Here is a 22352-nt window from a genome sequence, read left to right on the forward strand (position 1 = left end):
TTTCAATCTTTCCACTCCTCTTTCCTCTCTACGAACTTGCTTTCTCTCGCTAGGGAGTTTCTTCTTCTAGGGATATCTCTCCATTTTCTTGGTACATTTTTTTCATTTTTTTTTTTTTCTTTTCCACTTTAGAGACGTATTCCTCTCGAGCTACTTTCTGCTCTTTAGGGACCTCCTTCACTCTTAATAGCACTTCTTCATTCTCTAGGGTCAATTTTCATTTTCAAATAAGCATTTTCCTTCATCCTCTGTAACCTTTCTTTAAACTCTAGAGAACTTTTTTTTTCTTTTCATGCAACTTTCTTTATTCTCTGTGGACTTTTCATCAAGCTCTAAGAATCTCTCTCTCTCTCTCTCTCTCTCTCTCTCTCTCTCTCTCTCTCTCTCTCTCTCTCTCTCTCTCTCTCTCTCTCTCTCTCTCTCTCTCTCTCTCTCTCTCTCTAACTTTACCATTATTCTACACATCATGGCGTTTCTAAGCATCGTCCGGGAGGGAAAGGAATGAATGGACGAAATACAAAGTTCCCTGTGTGCGTAACTGCCTGAGTTTTGCCCTGATGAAGTCGTCTTAGGGTCTTGCAGGACCGGGACGCTGAGGGAGACGCCTGGCCTTATCGTGCGTCTCTTCTTTATTACCTTGTTGACCTTGTTACCTTCATGTTCATTACTCCAGAACCACACCCAAGTGACACGCGCTCACCCACCACCACCACCGCATTCCCGCCCCCTCTCCGACCTTCTCTCTCCCGTCTTCTCTTTCTCTCCCTCTCCCCCCCTTCCCGTGTCGCCTCGTTATGTCCGGGTTAGTTGGTGGTCGCCGCGCAGACTTCACCGCCACTCAGCTCGCCTATTGAATGGGTCTCGGCTGCTGAAGAGACAGTGATAAGGGTCCATCTTACGGTGCGTCATAGCGGTTGAATTGTCTCTTGTCACGCGACGGTCAACTAAACAGCGTTGTTATTATTGCTATTATTATTATTATGGAGTGACGTGCGGCCAGCGAAGTGCGTGAAATGTGAGGTTGTGTACTTACTGTTGAAAGTTAAGGAATCTTTTTTTTTTTAAGGGAGGGGGGAAAAAAACAAGGAGAGTAGTCAGAAACGAGAATGAAAGTTTAAAAAAATAAATGAATGGTAGTTTTTACATGAAGCTTTTTTTTTCTTTCTTTTTCTTTTTTTCTTTTTTATGAAGAAACAAGTGGTAATGATACTTCACACAGCAAACCTTTTATCCTCCAAGGAGAAATAAGAAGGATACGTAATGGTAGTTTATGAAGCAAGATTATTCTCTCTCTCTCTCTCTCTCTCTCTCTCTCTCTCTCTCTCTCTCTCTCTCTCTCTCTCTCTCTCTCTCTCTCTCTCTCTCTCTCTCTCTCTCTATCTCTTTAGGGAAAACAGCAAATGGTTCTAGGTCCCTCTCGTGTTTCATCATCCATTTTTTAATAGGATTATATTTACCTTTTGAACTTTTTTCTTCTAAAGTGTTCATTGTCTGGAATGTATTTTTTTTTTTTTCTTTTTTTTCTTTTTTTCTTTTTTTTTTTTTTTTTTTTTTTTTTTTGAGGGTGCTGAAAATTTGTGAATGAATGAGCTCTGTGGCGGTTCCTAACGTGAACAATCAAAAGCATAAGAACATTTGCGAATCATTTTGGCCTCCTCCCCATCAGCTCATCTTTCTAACCCGATGTCTTATTCCCAAAATACTTTCTGTTTCGAATATTATATTTTGGGAGAATTTTTTAACATTTGCGATGCTCTTCGGTCACTTTCTTCCTGTGCGTTCATGTGTCTACTCTGCTGTCTCCTCTAGAGAATAACGCATTTTGGGAGAGCTCGAAACATTTGTAATTCTCTCTCTCTAATAGCTTTATGATATAATTTCGCTTTTCTGACTCACTGTCTTCTTTTCATTGTATTTACTGTTTCCACTAGAGTACATCTGGAAAATTTTAAGCATTTATACTCCTATTTGAGCCTCCCATTTATCCATTCTTTCTACAAACTGGTTGTCTTCTCAAATTACAATCATCGTGTCTTTCTTCCTTTACCGCGTCCTCTCCACTTGACACGGTGACTTGGTGCCTTATGTATGACTTCTGATGCGTTGAGCTTTTTGTTTCCTTTTTTTTTTTTTCTTACGTGTCAAGGAGAATAACCTAGGACACACACACACACACACACACAAAAAAAAAATAAATACTCTCGACGCTTCCAGAAATTCAAAAATAATGGTCAGTTTAGTTTCATTCCTTCACTCCTCAACGCACCCCCTCCCACACAAACAAAAGGAAAATAAATAAACTTACCATGCCAGAAGAGCGAACCACAGGAACACACTTTTCTCCATGGCGAGCCGATCCTTTGACACTCGGAAGCCGCGTCCTCAGCACAAGACAGGGGCAGTAGTAGCACCTCGACGCACCGCAACACACACTCAAACTGGCGCGTCCTCAGTGTCACTAACGATGCCAAGGACCTTGAGAGATGCAACTAACAGCTGTACTAAACGTATGACAGAATTCAAAATGCCAGAAAGCACCAAAATGAACCGTTCGATTTTATGATGAGTTTGACTATAAGAAGATATGATTATTAAAGTTTCTGGTGATAGTCCGTGTGGCGGATGCGCACGGGGCAGGAGATAAAAGGGGACTGCTGGGGCAGCGTGAGTTGGGTAGCGAGGGCGGGTGGGCGAGTCACGCGATTAGTTAGGCAAGGAGGAGGAAAGGAGGGTGAATGGGAGGAGCCAGCGAGGGAGGAAGAGGCAGCATCGTCGGCAAGTGGGAGACCGTGGAATTAGTGAAGTTAAGGCTTGTAAGAGGGAAGGGCAGAAGGGGCTGGCTGCTCGGGACATAGCTTCGTGCTCCATTAAGAAAAAGGAGCAACTGCATGAGTCATCTTAACACTTGCGTGGATATAAAGATGAATGCTTGAGTGCATGTTTATTGAGGGAAGAGAGTGAGTGAGCGCAGGATGGCCGACACGCTGCATTATCTTTTCCTCCTTTACTACGCAGTCAAGATTATACTTAAATTAAATGAGACGAGACGAGATGTCGCCAAATGAAATGGGAATTACAGTCATCCTCATAATTCAAAACATTCCACACAACGCCTCGTGTCTGAAGTGTGTGCCGTGCTGCAGAACACGACGAAATTAAGTTTTGTGGTGCCTTCAGTACTTCCCTCTCTTGAAGGTCACATGTGGATGACTCGCACTGTTTACATGAGATTACAAGAGCTTCTAGTTCTCGTCTATTTAAGGAGAGTAGATTCTTTGCGCTTGTTGTAATTAAGACTTCAGTCGGTGTGCCATAAAGTGCATGAATGGGATGATTTTACACTTAGATAATTAAATGTGATAATTAACAAATAACTTAAGTAATGTGTGAGAAAAGTTAAAAAGCTCCATTCTCTTCCATGAACATCTTCAGAAAACGAGTTAGATTTTATTGAAAGGAAAACTATAGTAAACTTCTTCATGGTCGGGAAGACATTGGCAATGATAGACTAAAGAAACTGAGCTCACGCGCACGTGCACACGCACGCACGCACGCACACACTGTATGAAAAAAAAAAAAAAATATATATATATATATATATATATATATATATATATATATATATATATATATATATATATATATATATATATATATATATATATATATATATATATATATATATATATTATACACACAGTGTGTGCGTGCGTGCGTGCGCGAGCTCGGTTTCTTTAGTCTATCATAGCCAATGCCTTCCCGACCATGAAGAAGTTTACTATAGTTTTCCTTTCAATAAAATCTAACTCGTTTTCTGAAGACTTTCATGGAAGAGAATGGAGCTTTTAACTCTAACTGCAAAATCTCTCACACTACCACTAACTGCAGACTCCCATACAATCTAATTACGGCAAGCTTGGACTGTCATTTGTGATTCATGAAACGGTTCCGCTGATCTTTTTGAACAATGTGACGCTTTGTAACTCTGAAAGTAACAAGTATTTTTTTTTTTTTTAATTATAGTTATATTGGCTTATAGAAACGAAAGCATAATATAACGTTAACTTTATTTCTGCCTCTTGTTAAAGAAAATACATATATAGACATTCGTTGCTACTTTTCTTTAAATACGCGGGATACAACAAAGTACCACCACTGTTCATAAACTTTCCCTCCACCATAATTATATCACTTAACACCTGCTAGACAAGTTGTGCCGGTGCCTCAGCAGACTGAAGTTGAATCTGGTGATTAGTATTTGGCCTACATTAATTACAATAGTTTGGGTTCATGAAATCCTTGTTGTAATTGACACCAACACCATACACGAGAATTACAACGTAGGGCAGGATGATCTGGTGAGATCCTTTGGTGTGAGGTAGCCGCCCTGGAAGCTGGCCAGGTCATTCAGGTAGGTCACTGCCTCGGTGAACTGCTCGGTGGGTGTGATGTTGGTGTGGGTGTGGAGGCGCCGGTAGTGGTCCAGCAGCGAGGAGCAATCCACCTTCTTGGTGACGGGGTCGTCGGTGAGGGCTGCCATCAGCAGCTGCAGAGCCTGCATGTTGGACTGAAAGAAAGCGACCGTGCTGTAATTGTAGCTAGTATTACTTAAAGAACAAATGGCATAATCAATAGATACGACGTGCCTTTTTTTCTCGCTTCTTTTTCCCATTCACACACACATACGTGACAGCCTGGATCTCCATGTAGATGACCTTGAGCGTTTGGTTTGTGGAAGCATGGCTCCTGTTTGGGGGAAAGGAATCCTTAGCAGTATTTTAGGCAGGACTCACGTGGGAGGAGAGAGCAGCCAGGTGAGAGAGAATGTGGTCCCACTCCAGGGAAGCTCCGTCGCTGCCCCCTGCCCGCTGCCAGGCGTCCTGTGCCGTCTCCTCAGCCACCCCCATGGCCTCGCAGCACTCCCGCAGCTGCTCCCACTGCACGCTGTCGCCGATTCGTAGCTGATGCAGGGCAAAGGTGCAGATAAGTGGTCTGTGGGGCTTGATACTACTTGTACAAGAGAGAGAGAAAGAGAGAGGGGAAGGAGAAATTATATGTCTATTTATTCCATGTCTTTGCACAGTATATGGTTGCGATGGCGAGGGCACACCTGACGGTGGAGCACTCGCAGCACGCCAGGTGAGATGCCGCTCTCTGTCTCCGGGATGGGGAATTCCAGGCGGTCCTTCACGGGGGGCACGCTGCCTTGGGTCATGGCTCTGCGACACCCAGCACATTAATGTATTATGTAAGCATACGTGTAGTACGTTCATGTTCACTGTATTCCACCTGACTGAAATCAATAGTTCGACAGACTTGAATACACATGAAAAGGTATATATATATATATATATATATATATATATATATATATATATATATATATATATATATATATATATATATATATATATATATATATATATATATATATATATATATATATATATATATATATATATATATATATATATATATTTTTTTTTTTTTTTTTTTTTTTTTTTTTTTTTTTATTATTATTTCAAGATACTTCCAATTTTGATAACCCATTTGACATATTTCTCTTTAAGGACCGGCACCTCAGTAAGCCTTTTTTCCCTTTTTTTGTTGCCCGAGGCCGATGTCCTTACATTAAAAAAATAATAATTCGTTAACTACTCCGTATTAATAGAAATGATACCGTCATGCACATGATTAACTCTCGCATACTTAAAGTAGGCGCAGGACCAGGCCAGGAGGTCCCGGGGCTGGGTACGGATGGCGGCCTTGGTGTACTCCCTCAGGATGCTAGGCAGGGGCGCCGGCACCCTCGTGTCCACCACTCCCTCCGCCACCACCACCATCCTGAGCAGTGAGGCGGTAAGAATGTCTCCGTCACTCTAACAGTCTAACTGTCGGTTTTTCTACCCGTTTGTTTATCTAAATATACTGTATATATATCTTGTCTGTGCGTTTGTCAGTCTATTTATCCATCTATATATTTATCTACTTATCTATCTATCTATTTATTTATCATCTATCTGACTATCTATCTATCTATCTATGTGTCTGTCTATCTTTTCATTTGTGTATTCATCGATCAATCTGTCAATCTGTCTTTCTACCTGTATATTCTTCAATCAATTTTTTCTCTTTGTCTATCAATCAATCTGTCTACCTGTCTTTCAATCTGTATATTAATCAGTCAATCAATCAATGCATGCTTATCAACCTATCTTTCTATTTATCTATTTATCTATGTATTCCTCCACAAGTAGTCCCTAATACCAGTAACTTATTCCATCCAATTCGTACTGCAGAAATTTCCCAACTCAAGAATGCGTCACTACTTGCGTCATATTCGGAATGGTTTCTATAGATTTTCCTATTCGCTCACTTCTCATAACTATAACCGTACTAACTTATCATTTATCTACCTTTTTCTCTGTATTTCGTTTTCTATATCTATTTATCATTTATCTCTCTACCTTTTCTTTCTATTTATCCATTCATCTTTTTTATCTTTTTATCCATTTATCCATCCATCAATTCACTAACCTGTCTGTCTACCTTTATTCTTCCTATTTGTCTACATATCTATCCATCTATCTATTTATTCATTTATGTTTATCTTTTATCCATTTACCCATCCATCAATTCACTAGCCTATCTTTCTATCTTTATTCTACCTATTTCTGTGCATATCTATACATCTATCTATCTATATCTAGCTATCTACCTACGTATCTTTCTATCTACACCCCTATACACTTCATCAAATCCCACACCTCTGATTATAAACCAGGACTTATCAAACTTTCCATCTCTCACCAGTACACGTTAACCTTCGATCATGAATCAACTTCACAAAAATATCAATCCTCTCACTAGCAACACACCTTACACTGCCAACCTTCAACACTGCACACCTGTATACCTTGCAGGACACTTGGGATAGTTATTAGAATACGCTTACCTGTTGTGCGGGTGATAATAGAACAGGTGTGTGTGGGTCTGTGTGGAGCGGCGGCGTAGCTTAGCGGTCCAGGTGTCCAAATGAGAACACCTGCCCAGGAATGCGTGACGTCACCGCAGGTCAATATGTGTGCAAGGCGCGTGCGTGACATTACCTGGCGTCATGGAGCGTATATATAGACTGTATGTGTGTCTATCTGTGTGTGTGTGTGTGTGTGTGTGTGTATAATTCCCGTTTACCCATTTGTATGTTTGCTCATTCTTACGGTTATATTTTCCACCTATTTGTATTTTCGATCATTCCTACTATTAGTTTATCCTCCCTCATGCAGTGGTGTCATTCTATATTCACTCCACCTTCCCGGCAGCCTCTCCTCTTCCAACACTTGATTAATTCAGTCGCTGTCAATCACCACCTCACCTCCATCACTGCAACACTCAGGGACGTAATGGCCTGTCTTGTAATATTAGATTTTCACAACTTTATTGACGTATTTTGTTGTTACACATTACCTCCTCTAATAATACATTTTACTGGTTTGGTTTACAGTTTGGAAAACTGTACATCTGCACATCCTTGTCTCCTCTTCTGTTTACTCTCTCTCTCTCTCTCTCTCTCTCTCTCTCTCTCTCTCTCTCTCTCCCTCTTGTGACCTCTTAATGATGAGTTTTCCTTCCGACATTTCTTTTCCTTTTTTTTTCTGGTACACATTGCGAGATCTAACCAGATAATGAGCAAGAACCACGTTAGATTGTATTGTCCGAAACTGCAATGATATCCTTCCTTTTCTACTGGAATAATATTTCAAGTTAAAATATTATTCATCCGCGAGGTAAGGCCACAGCAACGCATGTTTAAATATCACAAGTCTTATTCACGTCAACCAGATCCTTGTACTTTAGCAATGAAAGTTTCACTTGGACTGGTGAAGCTTCGGATCATTTGCTTGATCACAAATTGGGGTCTACGTGGCAAGCTGACAGCAGTGCGTGTCCGAGCGTCGCTGAGAATGGAGGGAGTGCTGCTCGCCGCCGGCACCACCCACCGGCAACCCGAGGCGTGAGCAAGACCAACCTGAGAACTTCCGTGACTTCCTTGCTGCTCTTTGCGGCCAGGTTGGTAATGATGTATGATGCAGCGTCTCGTGAGCAGTGTGGTGGTTTGTGATCTGTATCCTTCCCAAAGTACTATCTTAAATCTTATTATTTCGTGCTTGCCTCGTAGTGGTTTTAGGATTAAAAGTACTGTGATAATGATAAGGAATTATACTCAAAAGTTCCATTCACGTTCAGCACCCTGGCGGAAAACTCCTCTGTCAATGAAGAACTAGAATGATTCAATTTGATAGTTGACCATTGGCTTGTTACCTCTCCCTACTTGAGTCTTCTCCCTCCTCATTACCAGCACTCCTCTCATCCATGAATACACCATAATAACAGTTATGAATATGCACGTCAAAAGGGTTAAAATTTGCAGTCGTCCATAAGCACAATTGTAAAAACATCTCACCCTGTTCCTTGCCTCCCTTCTCAGTACCCCCAGTGTTCTATCCTTCCCCCGCCCTTGTTAACGTGTTCGTCGTCCTAACCACCCTTTCTCTTAATCCCCATTCACTGTTGCTTTTGTTTATTTCACTGCTCCACTATTTTTTGTCTTGGTTCTTCTGTACTTTGCCATTTCCCTTCCTCTCTATTTAACACCCTCTTCCCCCCATCTCCCCCCGGCCCATTGTCACCAGAAAGGATGGGAACCGTCAATTCTTTCCTTCATTATACATAATTAAATGTGTACTTAGCAGGTAATCGCACCACACCTATTACTACTTGTCGATATAAGATTGTTCTTTTATCACACACACACACACACACACACACAGCGTAGTGCAGTGTGTAGTGTGTGTACCCATGCTTGGCTCACAACCAAGAAGGCCCGGCTTCGAATCCCGGGCGTGGCGAGGCAAATGGGCGAGCCTCTTAATGTGTAGCCCCTGTTCACCTAGGACCTATACTAACCCTAGGGGTTGTGACCTCGCTGTCCCGGTGTGTGGTGTGTCAGTGGTCTGTCCTACCCGAAGATCGGTCACTATGAGCTCTGATCTCTTTCCGTAGGGGAATGGCTGGCTGGGTGACCAGCAGACGACCGTAGGTGAATCACACACACGTCTCGAAAACTTCTATCATTTGCAATTTGTAGACCGTTGACACGTGTTGTGTGTTTCCTGTGGCTGTGCTATTTGTTGTTCAAATCATTACTGGGCATGTGCGTGTAGACAGCATGCCTTAACCCTTTCACTCCAATATGCAACAATTCAAAGCACTAGCAGCAATGTATGAAATTTTTATGAACATCTATATGGATTAAAGAGAGAATATTTGGTAGTTTATAGCCAGTATAATGTTTGGAGGTGGCTGTAGAACAAGACGTTTGAGTGGTTAGTAATTAAGGATGTGACAAATAGCAGAACAAGGGTTAAGGCGTGCTAAAATTTGTCCCGTGATATGAGGTGCTCTGAGTAACGACAAAACTCGTTTATTATTATTTATTTATTTTATTTTATTTTTTTTTTTTCGTGTCAGAATATAGCATTAGTCTTTTTATGGAAATTCTAATTTTGTGCGGACAGACATACTCACTTTCGTTTCGACGATAGTCTTAGTAGTGAGGAGAGTGCGATATGTTCTCCACCTGAGGTCTCCCTGTGTGTATGCGTAGTAACGACTTGGACAATAAATAACAGCCATGGGAAACATACAGCACGTGACGCCGGTATCCCTTTGTATTTTATTAAACATGTCACTACATTATGCTGGTCACCCTTCCTGTCCACTTTATAATATTCACCTTGTATTATGCAGAATATCCCTTACTGATTTTAAGAATTCCAGTTCAGGTTAAATTATACCTCGATGTAATTGTTAATCACGCCACTGATTTGACAACTTTAACGGCAGGTGTGTCATGCGTGCAGGAAAGACATCTTGAGGAGGATGACATTGTGGGCAGACACATCCTTGACATCTGAAGACACAAGATGACCGACTGGTAACGGTAAGGATAGTCGATACATTTAAAAAGTCATAAGGCAGGCTCTCCCTCTTTCATCCAGAACCGGTTGCATCCTGTTCCTCTTGTAATCAATAACAACCTATGCTATATAACCTCACTCAGTAATTAACCTTGTCCCTTCACTTTTCATTGTCAGTTCCCCTTAATAACACTTTCACTATTTCATCAATTTGCATGTTCCTCTTGTACTGTACAAGTTCCTCTTGTAATCAATAACAACCTATGCTATATAACCTCACTCAGTAATTAACCTGTCCTTTCACTTTTCATTGTCAGTTCCCCTTAATAACACTCACTATTTTATCAATTTGCATAGCTTTATTCTCACTGGTCATTCATTCAGTTACCAGTTTTAAGTTTGCTTGCTTTTAAAAGTTTGTCATAAGCATATTATTTAATAAGGGTTCCTGCTTGTCTGCCTTCCTTTTTCTGGTTTCTTAAGTCAGTTGTGGAGAACATTACCAGGAGCAAGATGCTACAGTAGCATCCAACTTCTATACCCTTCCTTTCCTTGTTACATGTTCACCGTCCAAACTACCTCCCCTCTTATCCTCTCCTCTGTCTGGCCCTACTACTGTTTGTCAACTTCACCTTGCTGCCTTCTTCCTCAACTTTGCATCCAGGCAGTTTTCCCTCATTATAATGGTTAGATTGCTTTGAACTCCTAATTGTTTGTCATGCCACTGATTCAATGACCTTATTGGCAGATGCAGAGAAGGGAAGTAGTGTGGGCAGACACACACCACCTGAAAACACAAGATAAGCTTTGAAGAGCTTTGATGAAAGAGTGGGGAACCACAACAGTCTGTGTTTTATAGAAAGGGGTTGTCAGCAAGTGAACGAGGACGCAACACCATCTTGTCTGCATCTGCCAATAGGTAAGTGATGCTGCCTCTTTTTCCTCTCCCATTTCATTTCCTTTTTCATCCTGTCCCTCCCCTTACCAAAAATTTATTTCTGTACATAACTTATTGTGGTTCAAAGATGTGATGTTGGGTCAATAAAAATATATTCCACTCCTACTATATAGAGTACATTGGCTTTTTTTACAGCAGCAGCAGTGGCAGAAGAACAGTTTCTGAAGACAAACAGCAGCAGAGCAGCAGAGCCTTTCATGGAACAAATGGTGGCCTGCAGTGGTGCCCAGCAAAGTTTCTGATGGACCTGCCCACTGCATGCTGAAATGACACTTTGAAGTTGACCAGGAATCCCAATTCCCAGCAGGTGCCTTCTCCCAGATCTTAGATCTATTATGTCCAGTATGCCCAGGAATCTCAAGGAGTCAAGGTACATGAGGGATGATAATAATACCCATTATTGACTGGTATGATGTGCACCTTGGTGAGCATGAAGATCCTGGTCCAAAAGGCATGACCTTAAACTGCCAGGAACCGAGGGCACGTGGCAGAAGCAGTATGCACTCTTCCAGTTTGAGGCAGATGTCTCTATGAAGAAGGCCAAGCTGAACTTGTTGATGAAGCAAGTGCCCCGATACTTTGATTCAGCTGAAGCTTGTTGCTCAGGAAAGTGGGGTCGAATGCTACTCCATAACATTCCTCCAGAGTTCAATGTCAAATCACCCTGTAGCATGGCAGCTGGCTATCCAAGGCCACCCTCCCCACTTGAACAGGAGACCAAACTTGCAAGAGCATCTGGGGAAATAACCAGTCCAGTGGTCACCCCCTTCCCATGTGAGGGCTGGTAGAGTTCCAGTGGAAGATGATAATGTGGCAGACGAAAACTCACGGTGCAGGGACTTGAGGCAGAACTGTGTGGTGCTGGACATCACACCTGAGAGAGAGGATGCAGCTTGCAAAATATTGATTTCAGCAACAGCCAACAAAAATGTTTAATGCAGTTACATATAATCTAGCTTTAGCTGAGCATTGCAATTATCAATAACAAAGAAATCAATACTTGTATGTACAAAAAGATGGATGCACTATAATAAAAAACTGGTGGCTAACTACCCAGAAAAAAGTAAAGAAGCAGGGTCCTTGGCTCAAAAACAGCACCTGTATGAATGAATGAGTGCTGATTTTGTAAACAGTTGCACATACAGGAGCCTCTATGCAAATTGTTCATTAAAGTTTAACTTTCAACTTGAAAGCACAGAAAAGTTTAAGAAACAATTTGCACATAGAGGCTCCTGTATGTGCATGCAACTGTTTATATAAATAAAATACCACCAGAGGCTCCTGTATGTGCATGCAACTGTTTATATAAATAAAATACCACCAGAGGCTCCTGTATGTGCATGCAACTGTTTATATAAATAAAATACCACCAGTTTTATTATTATAATCATAGTTCATCATATTTGTACATACAAGTATGGATGTCTTTTTCATAATTGCAATGCTCAGCCAAAGCAAGATTGTGACAGCATTTAAACATTTTTGCTGGCTGTTGCTGAAATAACATTTTGCAAGCTGCACCATCTGGTGGTGATAGATATTTCATGTCCAGCACCACAGTTCTGCCTCCTAAGTCCCTGCACGGAGTTTTCATCGAACACAGTGTCTCGGGTTTCAGCCAGGGGCTCTTCAGCCCCTCTTACTGGGAGGGGGTGACTACACTGAGGTCTCCTTACACTGGTCTGCTCATCCTACTCCTGGTCCTTTGCAGCCCTTCTGGTCATTAAAAATTAACCATATTGAATATATAACATTCTGAAACCTCTGAATAGAAGGGGACATCAAGAGAATGATTGTGGGCACATGAATTGGATGATGACTGAAAGATGCTGCGAGGACAACAGGGAGCCTAGTGCTGCTGCAGAAGGAAATTAAAAGGAGTTAAAATTTTTATTTTAAGTTTCACTAAATGAAGTTAAAGAAAGAGACAAGTTTGTTGTTGAGTGTGTGTGCTGCTGAATACCTGGAGAATGGTCTAGTTATGGAGTGGTAGCAAGTTTTTAAAATTTTATTGTTGCTCATTGAGACTGTGGGGCTTCTTGTACATGAATATAATGCAAATCTGAGAGAGGGGGAGAACGTTTTAGTATACGAGAGGAAGATAATAAGAGGCAGGGAGATGAATACGCACTTCTGAACACACTTCTGAATGGTAAGTGTTTGAGGAGTTAGTGTTTGAGGAGATATCTCCTCAAAGTTGTGTGTGTAAGGGGAAAATGTCTAAGCCAATTGAGTGTGTAAGGGGAAAATGTCTAAGCCAATTGAGTTTATAATCAAATGTAAACTTACTGAATTCAGTTAAACTTGTGTACACTTTGCAGAGTTCCTTCCTCATTGTGCCTCTTCTTCACACAGGACTGGTGCCTGGCTGCCTCAGTCCACACTACCACCACACCAGCAGAGTTCCTTCCTCATTGTGCCTCCTCTTCACCCAGGACTGGTGCCTGGCTGCCTCAGTCCACACTACCACCACACCAATGTCACCTGTAAAAGAAAAAAGCGGAAACTCATCCTATAACAAATGCACATCACATGTCAGCAGTTTACAAGTTTCCCTCAATAAAGCAATCAATGTCTGAAATTTTGTTTAAGATGGAAAACCTCTTGAATGAATTACATTGTTTTCTTCCTCAGCAATAAATAATAAAAAATTCATGTGGACTGATAACAGATTGATATTGTAGTACATTCATTATACACCTCTTCCAATAAAATATGCAAAGAAAAACATGGAAGGAAAAGTTCTAAGGTTGGTGGGATGAAGAAGTCTCTTCAACGGCACTCAAATGTCTCCCTCTTCTACAGTGAACATCCTCAGTCTGTCTTTTAACTTGTAATCTAAATTGGAAACTTTACATCTCATGTTGAGGGAAGGAGGAGGGTGGAGTGTGTCGGAGGAAGAGGAAAGAATGGAGTGTGTTGGGGAATGAGAAAGGGTGGAGCATGTTTGGGGAAGGGGGATGTTGGTGTGTGCTGGAGAAAGGGGGAGGGTGGAGCATGTTTGGAGGAAGGTGGAGGGTAGAATGTGTTGGAGAATGGGAAAAGGGAAGATATGGACGGTGACAGGGGAAGGGAAAAGTTGGAGCTTGAAGGAATGGAGATTGGGAGTATGCTAGGGGCTTGGGACGTACAAGTGGGTGCGGGTAGACAGAGAGGAGTGATGGATAGCGTATGGGAAAAAGTAAAGATGGAGGAAGGACGGAACAAAAGGGACAAGAGAGGGATGGGGAGGAGCCAGAAGGAGCAGGGCAGAAAAAGGGGGACGGGAGCAAAGACGAGGGACAGAGTGGGGCAGACGAAAAAAAGGGGTATGGAAGAAACGGAGGTGGTTGGAGGGGCGCAGATTAGATTATGCTGTTGCTATTAACACTGGGGGCAGGGGGTGAGGCAGTCATTAGATATACAAGCAGTTAGGGAAGTAATTATATGTATATAGTTGTCTTTATAAACATGGATGAGAGGTACGATAGTTATGGAAGCGGTTAGGCAGACCATCTACTGGTGTGTGCCGCTAAACAATGCTATATTACTATTACCGAATAGCTACAAACAGATAATTTATCACCAAGCAGCAGCAGCACTCTCTCTCTTTCTCCCTGCAATAAATAAGTTTTGTTTATCACACTAAAATGACTTACCTGATAATTTTACCCACAATCAGCTAGATGGACGTGTTACCACTACTGCGTCTCCTCTGGCGGTGATGTCAGGATGATGAGGGTGAGGGGCGGGCCTGCAGGACTCGTGGCCAAGCAGGGAGGAGGAAGTCATGTCCTCAGTGAATACCTAGCAGGAACAAGAAATTAGGACTAAGCAGTTTCCTCAAAGTTTTACAATACATTCCACAGGTTAATGATCCAACACGCGCATTACATGACACGGGAGGCCATTACTTAGCTGACACGCACGGCCAGGTGAAGCACAGACTAAACCTTATTAATTCCTTGCACCTTCCGTCATGCGTAAATAATGGAAGACGCTTTTATTATGCACATACAACAATGGAGTAACATACCAGCACCGTGCAATGAGGAGGAAGACGCTCACAGAAACTGCTCCATCTGCTCTCTAGGAAGGTTGAGAAGGAACTGCGGTTGGCTGCTTGTTGCCTGACTGCCCGGCGATCCTGCGCATGCTCCGTGTCCCTGTCATTAACTCCCAATAAACTTTTATCGACGACTTATACGTATTCTGAATACATGTATGACTATGTACCACTGATATATTGGCGTTCGAACTTACAATGATGTAGTGCATGATGGTGAGCAGCAATGAAGTTGGGAAACACTTCTGTACAGCCAGGTGGACACTGCCTAATGCACGATGCCTCGTTATGACCATTACAGAAGATAACCATTGTGTCATATCAAAATTACATGGAAGTTATATACAAAAAAAAATCAGAGTTGGTATAATACAATGATGGACAAATCTAGAAAAAACTCATGCCAAACATATGGAAATCGCTAGTATAAATTTCCCCTTAATATCATGTCTGTCCTCTTTCCTCTGTTAGAGAGAGAGAGAGAGAGAGAGAGAGAGAGAGAGAGAGAGATCGTGTAGAATGCATTGCAACATTGTGTATGCAAGTGAATACAACTTTCAAACAACAAATCCTTAGGTCCTAACTAGGTTGTTCAATTTAACCACTCTAATTACAGTACTAGTGAAGAACTTGTTACAGTACGAAGGAATGGAAAGGTGTAGTTATCCTGTTGTTAAACTGGGAAAGGAAAAATATAAAAGTTTGTTAATATAGTATAGTGTTGTACCGACTTGTACATGTAGTGCTGATGGAGGCAGACAAAGTGAGGAGGAAGACAAAAGTAGCATCTGCGGGTTCATCTCAACAAATCACGCACACTCTCCTAACTGGCAGATACAGCGTTCCAATTGCCGGATAACAATTATCTACACCTTGTGACCATTTCCGAACGGTGTACAGTTAAAGGATGTTTCCAGATGTATACGATTACGAGATATGTGTCTGTCTTTTTATTTATCATTTCACTGCAGAAGAAAAAAACTTGCTTAATTTAATGTGGAATGAGAGAGAGAGAGAGAGAGAGAGAGAGAGAGAGAGAGAGAGAGAGAGAGAGAGAGAGAGAGAGAGAATTGTTTTTAAAATAATAAGAAAAATTGTCTCGATGTTGGAGAAATCCTAGATACAGATTTCCAATCGTATTCCAAGTCTAGTAGTCCCATCCAGCCTGATTCCAGCAAAGCACTTCAATGAGTAAAGGAAGGCGCCTCACCTCACCCTTCTTACCTTGGCTAGAAGTTGGAACCTCTGGACTCATTCAACACCTGTGATAGATCCTGGTGATGACGTGTGTCTAGTTCCTCTGTATGGATGCGTAGGATCTCAAAACTGGCCCCAATTCTGGATCACACCTCTCATCCCGACTCATGATCCGCCACGGTGTAGTCCTCCCTCCTGTGCCTCATGTCCGTTGTTTTTTTTCGCTCCTGCTTCATTGTTTCAACTGTACCGAATATTTTCAGATATGCATAATTGATAAGAGTAGCATATAACTAAACACATATATACCGGTAATAAATAATTTGCATTATGTGATAATTACTAAAAACGTAAATACAAATAAAATCAAGGAAAAATTAACGTGTGCGTGTGTGTGTGTGTGCACTCCTTCACTTATCAAGAGTTAGATACCAAAATTTTCACACACACACACACACACACACTGCCATTGTTTTGTGTCCTATCACCCAAATCTGTTTGTTCATTTCAGCATCCTTTCCTGTGTTTCCCCTATTTGGGTCTGTCACAGAAGCTTACTGTCCTCTGATTCTACACAATTATGAGTACTGTAAACCTGCTCTATTAATATTAACAAATATAGGATATTTTTATACAAATAATGTATCAGCACTTTATTAATTACAATAATATAAAGACTAACAGAATATATACAGCTGGGTACAACCCTTACACTCCTGTACAAGCAAATTTAGACATAAAAATAGAGGGCACAAACTTTTGAGGAAATCACAAAGTATTGTACAGCTTTGAAAATTACACACCTAGAAGTATATTAATAAATAACATCTTGAGTGAGCTCAGAAAAAGAAGGTAGTAACTTCATGGACAGAAAACAATAAAAAAGATAAAAATTAAGTATTTCTTTGGTACCTGTATTAATGTTACTTCCTATACTGAACAAAAATATATACTATATATATCTCTATATATATATACTCCATGATTAAATAACTCACATGCAGATCAAGATTTTGAAGTAAACAACACTTTTCAAAATATACAAATAAATAGTTCAAATTTGTTACTTTTTCTCTTTATGAAACTGTGCAGCCATATGACTGACAGCCAAGCAACGGGAGGCACTGACACACCCTGCGGTGGGGCGGCAGATCCGACCCTCTGCAGCAGCTAAAAACACCACAGTCATCAAGTGTCAACCTTCCATACAGGGAAAAGTTCCTGGAGTGCTGCTGAACAAACATGGAAAATGCACATGTAGAAGGTACAAACTATAAGGTACAAAATAAATATAAAAATAGGAGATCAAAGCATTTTCCACAGCTTATCTCTATTTGAGTTCAAACTATTGAGTTTTGGAAATACTGGAGCATCTGTGGAGGAAGAGAAACTCTCCTCCTGCACCAAGCCCATCACTGGTCAGGTGTGTACCAATGGTTCTGATGGGGCAAGGTTCCCTTTTATCATCTTACTATTTCCTGGCAGAAAGCACAGCAGTGTTTAGGGAATCACAAAATTAATTGCACTACTAATAGTTTCACACTAATCATTTCTCCATAGTTTTTTTTTGCTTTCATTTCATGTAATAAATTAATACTTGACAGAAACTAATGATTTTAGAATCTTAGCTACTGTGTAAGTAGATTGAGTATTTAGTTATTCAGTTGTCTATACGATGCTTTGGTAATATTTCATGTTATCTGAAAATACTTATCACAGGGATACACATTCCTGTGATTGTATTACTGGAAATTCTAAATTTTGCAAGCTAAAAATCTGTAGGAGTGCTGTAGAAGTGACTGATGCACACTGCAGAACAATGCAAGTTCAGTGTTAGTGTTCTGATATTCAACAGCAAGAAATTGTCAACCTGTTCATAGGTGTACCACAAGAATGTAAAAAGAAAAAAAACTGTTTACAAATATTTCTTTGAACTTGAACATGCCTTGTTGGTGTCAGCATAAAATACCCACTCATGCATTCTTGCATTACAATACAATACTGGTAAGTCTTAGATAAACAGTTTGGTTCACCATGACAGTAAACATTTTCCACTCACTCTTAACAATGCAGAAGTCTCAGCTACCCACAGCAATTTATACAATTACTGAAATAGGATCTTATACACATATGCTTCAACAAGCCAAATACATACAAGTATATACACAGATAAACAGGAGTTTGTAAGTTGGTGGCATAAATATTGTTATATATTAAAATGTCTAAATATGCCAAAAGTTCTCCACCGGCTCCTTATTCACATGAATATGTACACAGAATAATTATATTCACTGAGTGCCAAGCCCCTCAGCACAAGGCTTGCACAAGTATGAACACTCATTGTTTGGGGTCCATGTAAAGGACACACTGACATGGAATATGTCTTTTTTTGCTTTCCTTTACACTGTTAAGTATTCCACACACACTTGTTTTTTCTTTTTCAATTAATAACATAGTTTCTGTCAACAGTGAAGAGCAGATCTCTTTGTGCATCTGAATTCACAGATCACAGGTCATAGGTCCAAGGTCACTGGTGCACTGCTGACAGTCATCTGGCCCCTTCAGGCCACCTGATGGGCACAGTTCTGTGTGTGGACACTTGAGCAATCCATACGTGCAGTGTGTCCCTTCACCCTCAATTATCGATTGCTGTTCTTCTGGATGTTCTTCTTTCTCTTTGCCAACATGTCATAGAAGGGGTTGTGACTTATGCTTTGTCTGGAAGGAATAAAACACATCAATTAATATATTTATATACATTTACAACATTTATGTTTCTGTATTTTCCTTGTAAACTCCTTGCATGGAGACAAATGTAATACAAAAATTACAATTCCAGTCTTCTGCATATTCTTGCTACCCTGCATCCCCTGACTCCTGATCCATTAACCCCACACCATCTGTCTTGAAAAATTTCAGGGTCCCTCACCTTATACACTTGATCCACTCCTCCTTCTCATCAGGCGTGGCAGCAGACATTCGGTAAACGGTGTGCTTGCCCTCCACCACCTTGCCCTCACTGTCAGTCTTGCATGCCTTGATGAAGTCTGTTGATGTTGCGTACAACTCAAAGCAGTTTGGCTTGTTGCGATCCTGGACCTCACGAACCTGTAGGAGGGAGATTGTTTTAGGAAATGGTAAATGTGAATAATGAGCTAAAAAATAAAATATAATTCAGTACAGGATCCTAAAAATAGTGAAAAATTTAAATATAAACTAAATTCATGTTTTAATCACACACTTGCCAATTAAAATTATAAAACAAACATGAATAGGCACTTCCATGCACTCTATGCCTCATCATTATTATGTAAACTGTTGTATCCAAACAGAATCTTTAAAAAAAGATCATACCTCGATATTCTCCAGTGGAATGATTCCTCTGGGCTCTTTGTCTGTTGTATACTCAAAGTAATAGAGGCAATTATCATTGAGGATGAACCACCTCCTCTTCCAGGACTTGTAGCGGCCGCCCTGCTTCATGAGCCAACCCTCGCGGTCCGGGTTGAAGAAGGTGTGCATGAGATCATTGCCATCATCCTCAGGGATCTTGAAGGGCTCTGTCTTGATGCTCTCATAAAGGCTCTGTGGGGGAGGCACCATTGAAGTAAAATCTCATACTTTTCCACTGCATACACCAATACTACCGAGTCATTGTAAAGTCTGCATCCCCCATATTTCCTGCATATACATGGTGACATTTTAAAAACAGAGATTAAGATTTGAAAGAATACTTCAGCTGTGAGTGTAAGTCTTGGGCTACACCTCGGATGAGGAATGTCAGCCAGTTATATAAGTAGAAAGTACATACATGTTGTCATGTGACAATACTAATTTTAATTCATGCCAGGCTGTGGGTGCACTTTACTGCAATAACATGTGATTGATCATGGTAGGTATTTGGGTAATTCTTCATAATTCTCTTATTTCCATAATTTTTTAAACAATTACAATTAAATTTTACAAACACCTACTTTATTACTTTATTACAATCTCAGGCACACTAAACCTAATGGAAACCAATCAAAGGGTAGTTTGATGTAATTTAAGGCATTGCAAGAGAGCAAAGTGGAGGTGAACAGCTGTGTGATGGCTTGCTTCACTGAAAATGACGAGGCTTGCACCATGAAACAATGATCAAATTTTCCTAGAAACGTTACCTCATTCTCTTGCTTACTCATACCTTTCCTTCACTCAGTTACAAATTAGTCCCATTATCTACCAAGATATACACACTTCTTCTCAATCTTGATAAAAAAAAACACAAAAAAGTATTGCTGAACTTATCAATGATAAAAATCCTGAGTAATAGTGCTTTCATGAGTGCTGCCAACACAAATCTATTTTATCAGTCAGGAGTTTCAATGAGCTGTTTATTTCAAGTCCTGGTATCATGCAGAAAATAAAATTGCACATTATCACTTCAATCTATATGGAAATACTTACTGCTTGTATATTTATTGGCTAAGAATTCAGCAAAGGTAACAATGGTCTCACCTCAAGGAGCTCTCTGGGCAGGTCATCTCCATTATCAATGCCTCGGTTCATGGTGATAAACTGCTCGATGGTCTGCTTGTCCTTAACAGCTGGGTTGTGGAGCGAGGTGTTCAGCATGATGATGGCAAATGACAGCACAAAGCAGGTGTCCGGGTGCTGGAAGATTGACGGGTTGAGTTCACAGTAGCGGTGGGCAAAGCGCTCCATCATCCTGTCAATCTTCTGTGCCTCTCCTGGCAAGCGAAAGCTCCACAGGAACTGCCTGTTGGGTTAGAAAATAAAAAGGTATTAATGACAAGGATTTGAAAGCAATTAATTCTAGTGGATGAACTACAAATCATGTAAAAGTACAAATAATTCTTGGTCTGATGAAAATCCATTGTAAATAATTCAACTATAATTTCAAACTGTGATGAGCTTTTGCTGAGGCTAAAGCTGATTCAACTTCAAGATGCTGCATAAACTTTTCATGCATTATCTCCAGAAGAATGAAAGTTAAAATATAAAGTCACAGTCATTTGAATACAATAGTACTTCAAAATTAATGCATAATGATGTAAAGATCCATCTGACACAAGTAATAAACCTTCATTATATATATATATATATATATATATATATATATATATATATATATATATATATATATATATATATATATATATATATATATATATATATATATATATATATATATATATATATAATTTTTTAGGAAGTAATAGGAAGTAGTGAAATTCCTATATAAATGCTAAACTATATCAATACTAAAGTGCATGTCTAAAAACTCAGACACCACATCACACACACACACACACACACACACACAATTTGCAACATCAAGGCAGCAAGATACGCACCTCAGAGCCTGCACCAGTATCAAGTCAGTAAAGTCATGAAGGCAGACAAATGCATCGAGGACTGACTGATTGAAGTCATTGCGCTCTCCAAGGTAGTCCCCGATAGCTGTCTTGTTGAGTCCTTCTCCCTTGTACAGGAACTGAGCAATGTCTGAAACGAAGCAAAAGTATATTACACTGTTTTATTTGCACAGATGGTGATGGAAGATATTACACCTATAACAGTCAGCATGTATAATTCAATAGAGCTTGTAAGTATAATGTATAGCATTTATCTTTATGTATTTTAATAGACTGGGTGAAGTTCATTATGTTAAGCTTTTTAGGACCAAACGGTCATTTTGTTCTTTGGATGTATGTATATTATTTGCACACACACACACACACACAAACACACACACACACACTTCCAATCATCTACTGCTCCATTTATGAAACTATACACATTCTTATCTCCTCTTGTCTTATTACAGAGACAGTCACGCTAAACATTTAATTAACACTCACTCAGTACAAGCAATGTAGTCACTACATAATGAAGTCAAATCCTCTTCAAAGTACATGGAGACGAGACCTGACTACCCCCTGCAATGTATCCATGTCGCCTATCAAAACAAAATACATAAAATCAGCTCATTAACCTGGCGCCGTGAATCTAGTACTTGGCGCAAAGGTTGAACAGCTATAAATCTAGGTCACCGTCTCCTTATTCCCGAACCCTCTGAGAGACCGTCCTCGCCGCCGCTCCGCCAAGGCCTCGATCCCTCCCCCTTGCCGCGACCAGATAGCCAAGCCAGGGTGTCGCCACCTGATTG

The 22352-nt window shown here is 40.4% G+C and overlaps 3 protein-coding genes and 2 long non-coding RNA genes across 18 annotated transcripts in view; 1 reads left to right on the top strand and 4 right to left on the bottom strand.

Moving 5' to 3' along the window:
* Positions 1–2857, bottom strand: part of LOC135103469 (glycine receptor subunit alpha-2-like) — a 39795-nt gene extending 36938 nt beyond the window's left edge. For 2 of the 3 annotated variants that reach the window (XM_064009807.1, XM_064009806.1), the window contains exon 1: positions 2306–2735. In XM_064009807.1, coding sequence (XP_063865877.1) covers positions 2306–2346 — 41 coding nt within the window. In that variant the 5' untranslated portion in view covers positions 2347–2735. Of the gene's footprint in view, positions 1–2305 lie in introns of all 3 variants that reach the window. The other variant, XM_064009808.1, reaches the window with a different exon arrangement.
* Positions 2858–4052: 1195 nt separating this feature from the next.
* LOC135103470 (ropporin-1-like protein) lies at positions 4053–7085 on the bottom strand. 2 transcript variants are annotated; one of them, XM_064009809.1, is made up of 5 exons: positions 6956–7085; positions 5710–5844; positions 5111–5219; positions 4794–4961; positions 4053–4567 (listed from the first exon to the last, which is right to left on the bottom strand). In XM_064009809.1, the coding sequence occupies exons 2-5, from the start codon at positions 5841–5843 to the stop codon at positions 4334–4336; spliced, it is 645 nt and encodes a 214-aa protein (XP_063865879.1). In that variant the 5' UTR covers position 5844; positions 6956–7085; the 3' UTR covers positions 4053–4333. The 2 variants fall into 2 exon arrangements, with proteins under 2 accessions (XP_063865879.1, XP_063865880.1); XM_064009810.1 differs by lacking the exon at positions 6956–7085 and having other exon boundaries at positions 5710–6219.
* Positions 4838–13519, top strand: LOC135103471 (uncharacterized). Its single transcript, XR_010270071.1, has 8 exons — positions 4838–4977; positions 5084–5248; positions 5716–5859; positions 7843–8070; positions 9907–10003; positions 10729–10899; positions 11074–11245; positions 13294–13519. It is a non-coding gene; the product is annotated as an uncharacterized LOC135103471 (long non-coding RNA).
* On the bottom strand, positions 11532–16226 carry LOC135103472 (uncharacterized). Of its 4 annotated transcripts, XR_010270074.1 has the most exons (6): positions 16208–16226; positions 14954–15083; positions 14577–14724; positions 13228–13422; positions 11992–12036; positions 11702–11812 (listed from the first exon to the last, which is right to left on the bottom strand). It is a non-coding gene; the product is annotated as an uncharacterized LOC135103472 (long non-coding RNA). The 4 variants fall into 4 exon arrangements; XR_010270072.1 differs by lacking the exons at positions 11702–11812; positions 11992–12036 and adding an exon at positions 11532–11673; XR_010270073.1 differs by lacking the exon at positions 11992–12036 and having other exon boundaries at positions 11672–11812.
* Positions 16227–16818: 592 nt separating this feature from the next.
* The window catches only part of LOC135103467 (cytohesin-1-like), a 213120-nt gene continuing 207586 nt past the window's right edge, over positions 16819–22352 (bottom strand). For all 8 annotated transcript variants that reach the window (XM_064009802.1, XM_064009803.1, XM_064009797.1 and 5 more), the window contains 5 exons: positions 21538–21688; positions 20678–20939; positions 19535–19765; positions 19110–19288; positions 16819–18898 (listed from right to left, as the gene is read on the bottom strand). In XM_064009802.1, coding sequence (XP_063865872.1) covers positions 18820–18898; positions 19110–19288; positions 19535–19765; positions 20678–20939; positions 21538–21688 — 902 coding nt within the window. In that variant the 3' untranslated portion in view covers positions 16819–18819. The remainder of the gene's footprint in view (positions 18899–19109; positions 19289–19534; positions 19766–20677; positions 20940–21537; positions 21689–22352) is intronic.

Source organism: Scylla paramamosain, chromosome 9, assembly GCF_035594125.1.
Source record: "Scylla paramamosain isolate STU-SP2022 chromosome 9, ASM3559412v1, whole genome shotgun sequence".
NCBI lineage: Eukaryota > Metazoa > Arthropoda > Malacostraca > Decapoda > Portunidae > Scylla > Scylla paramamosain.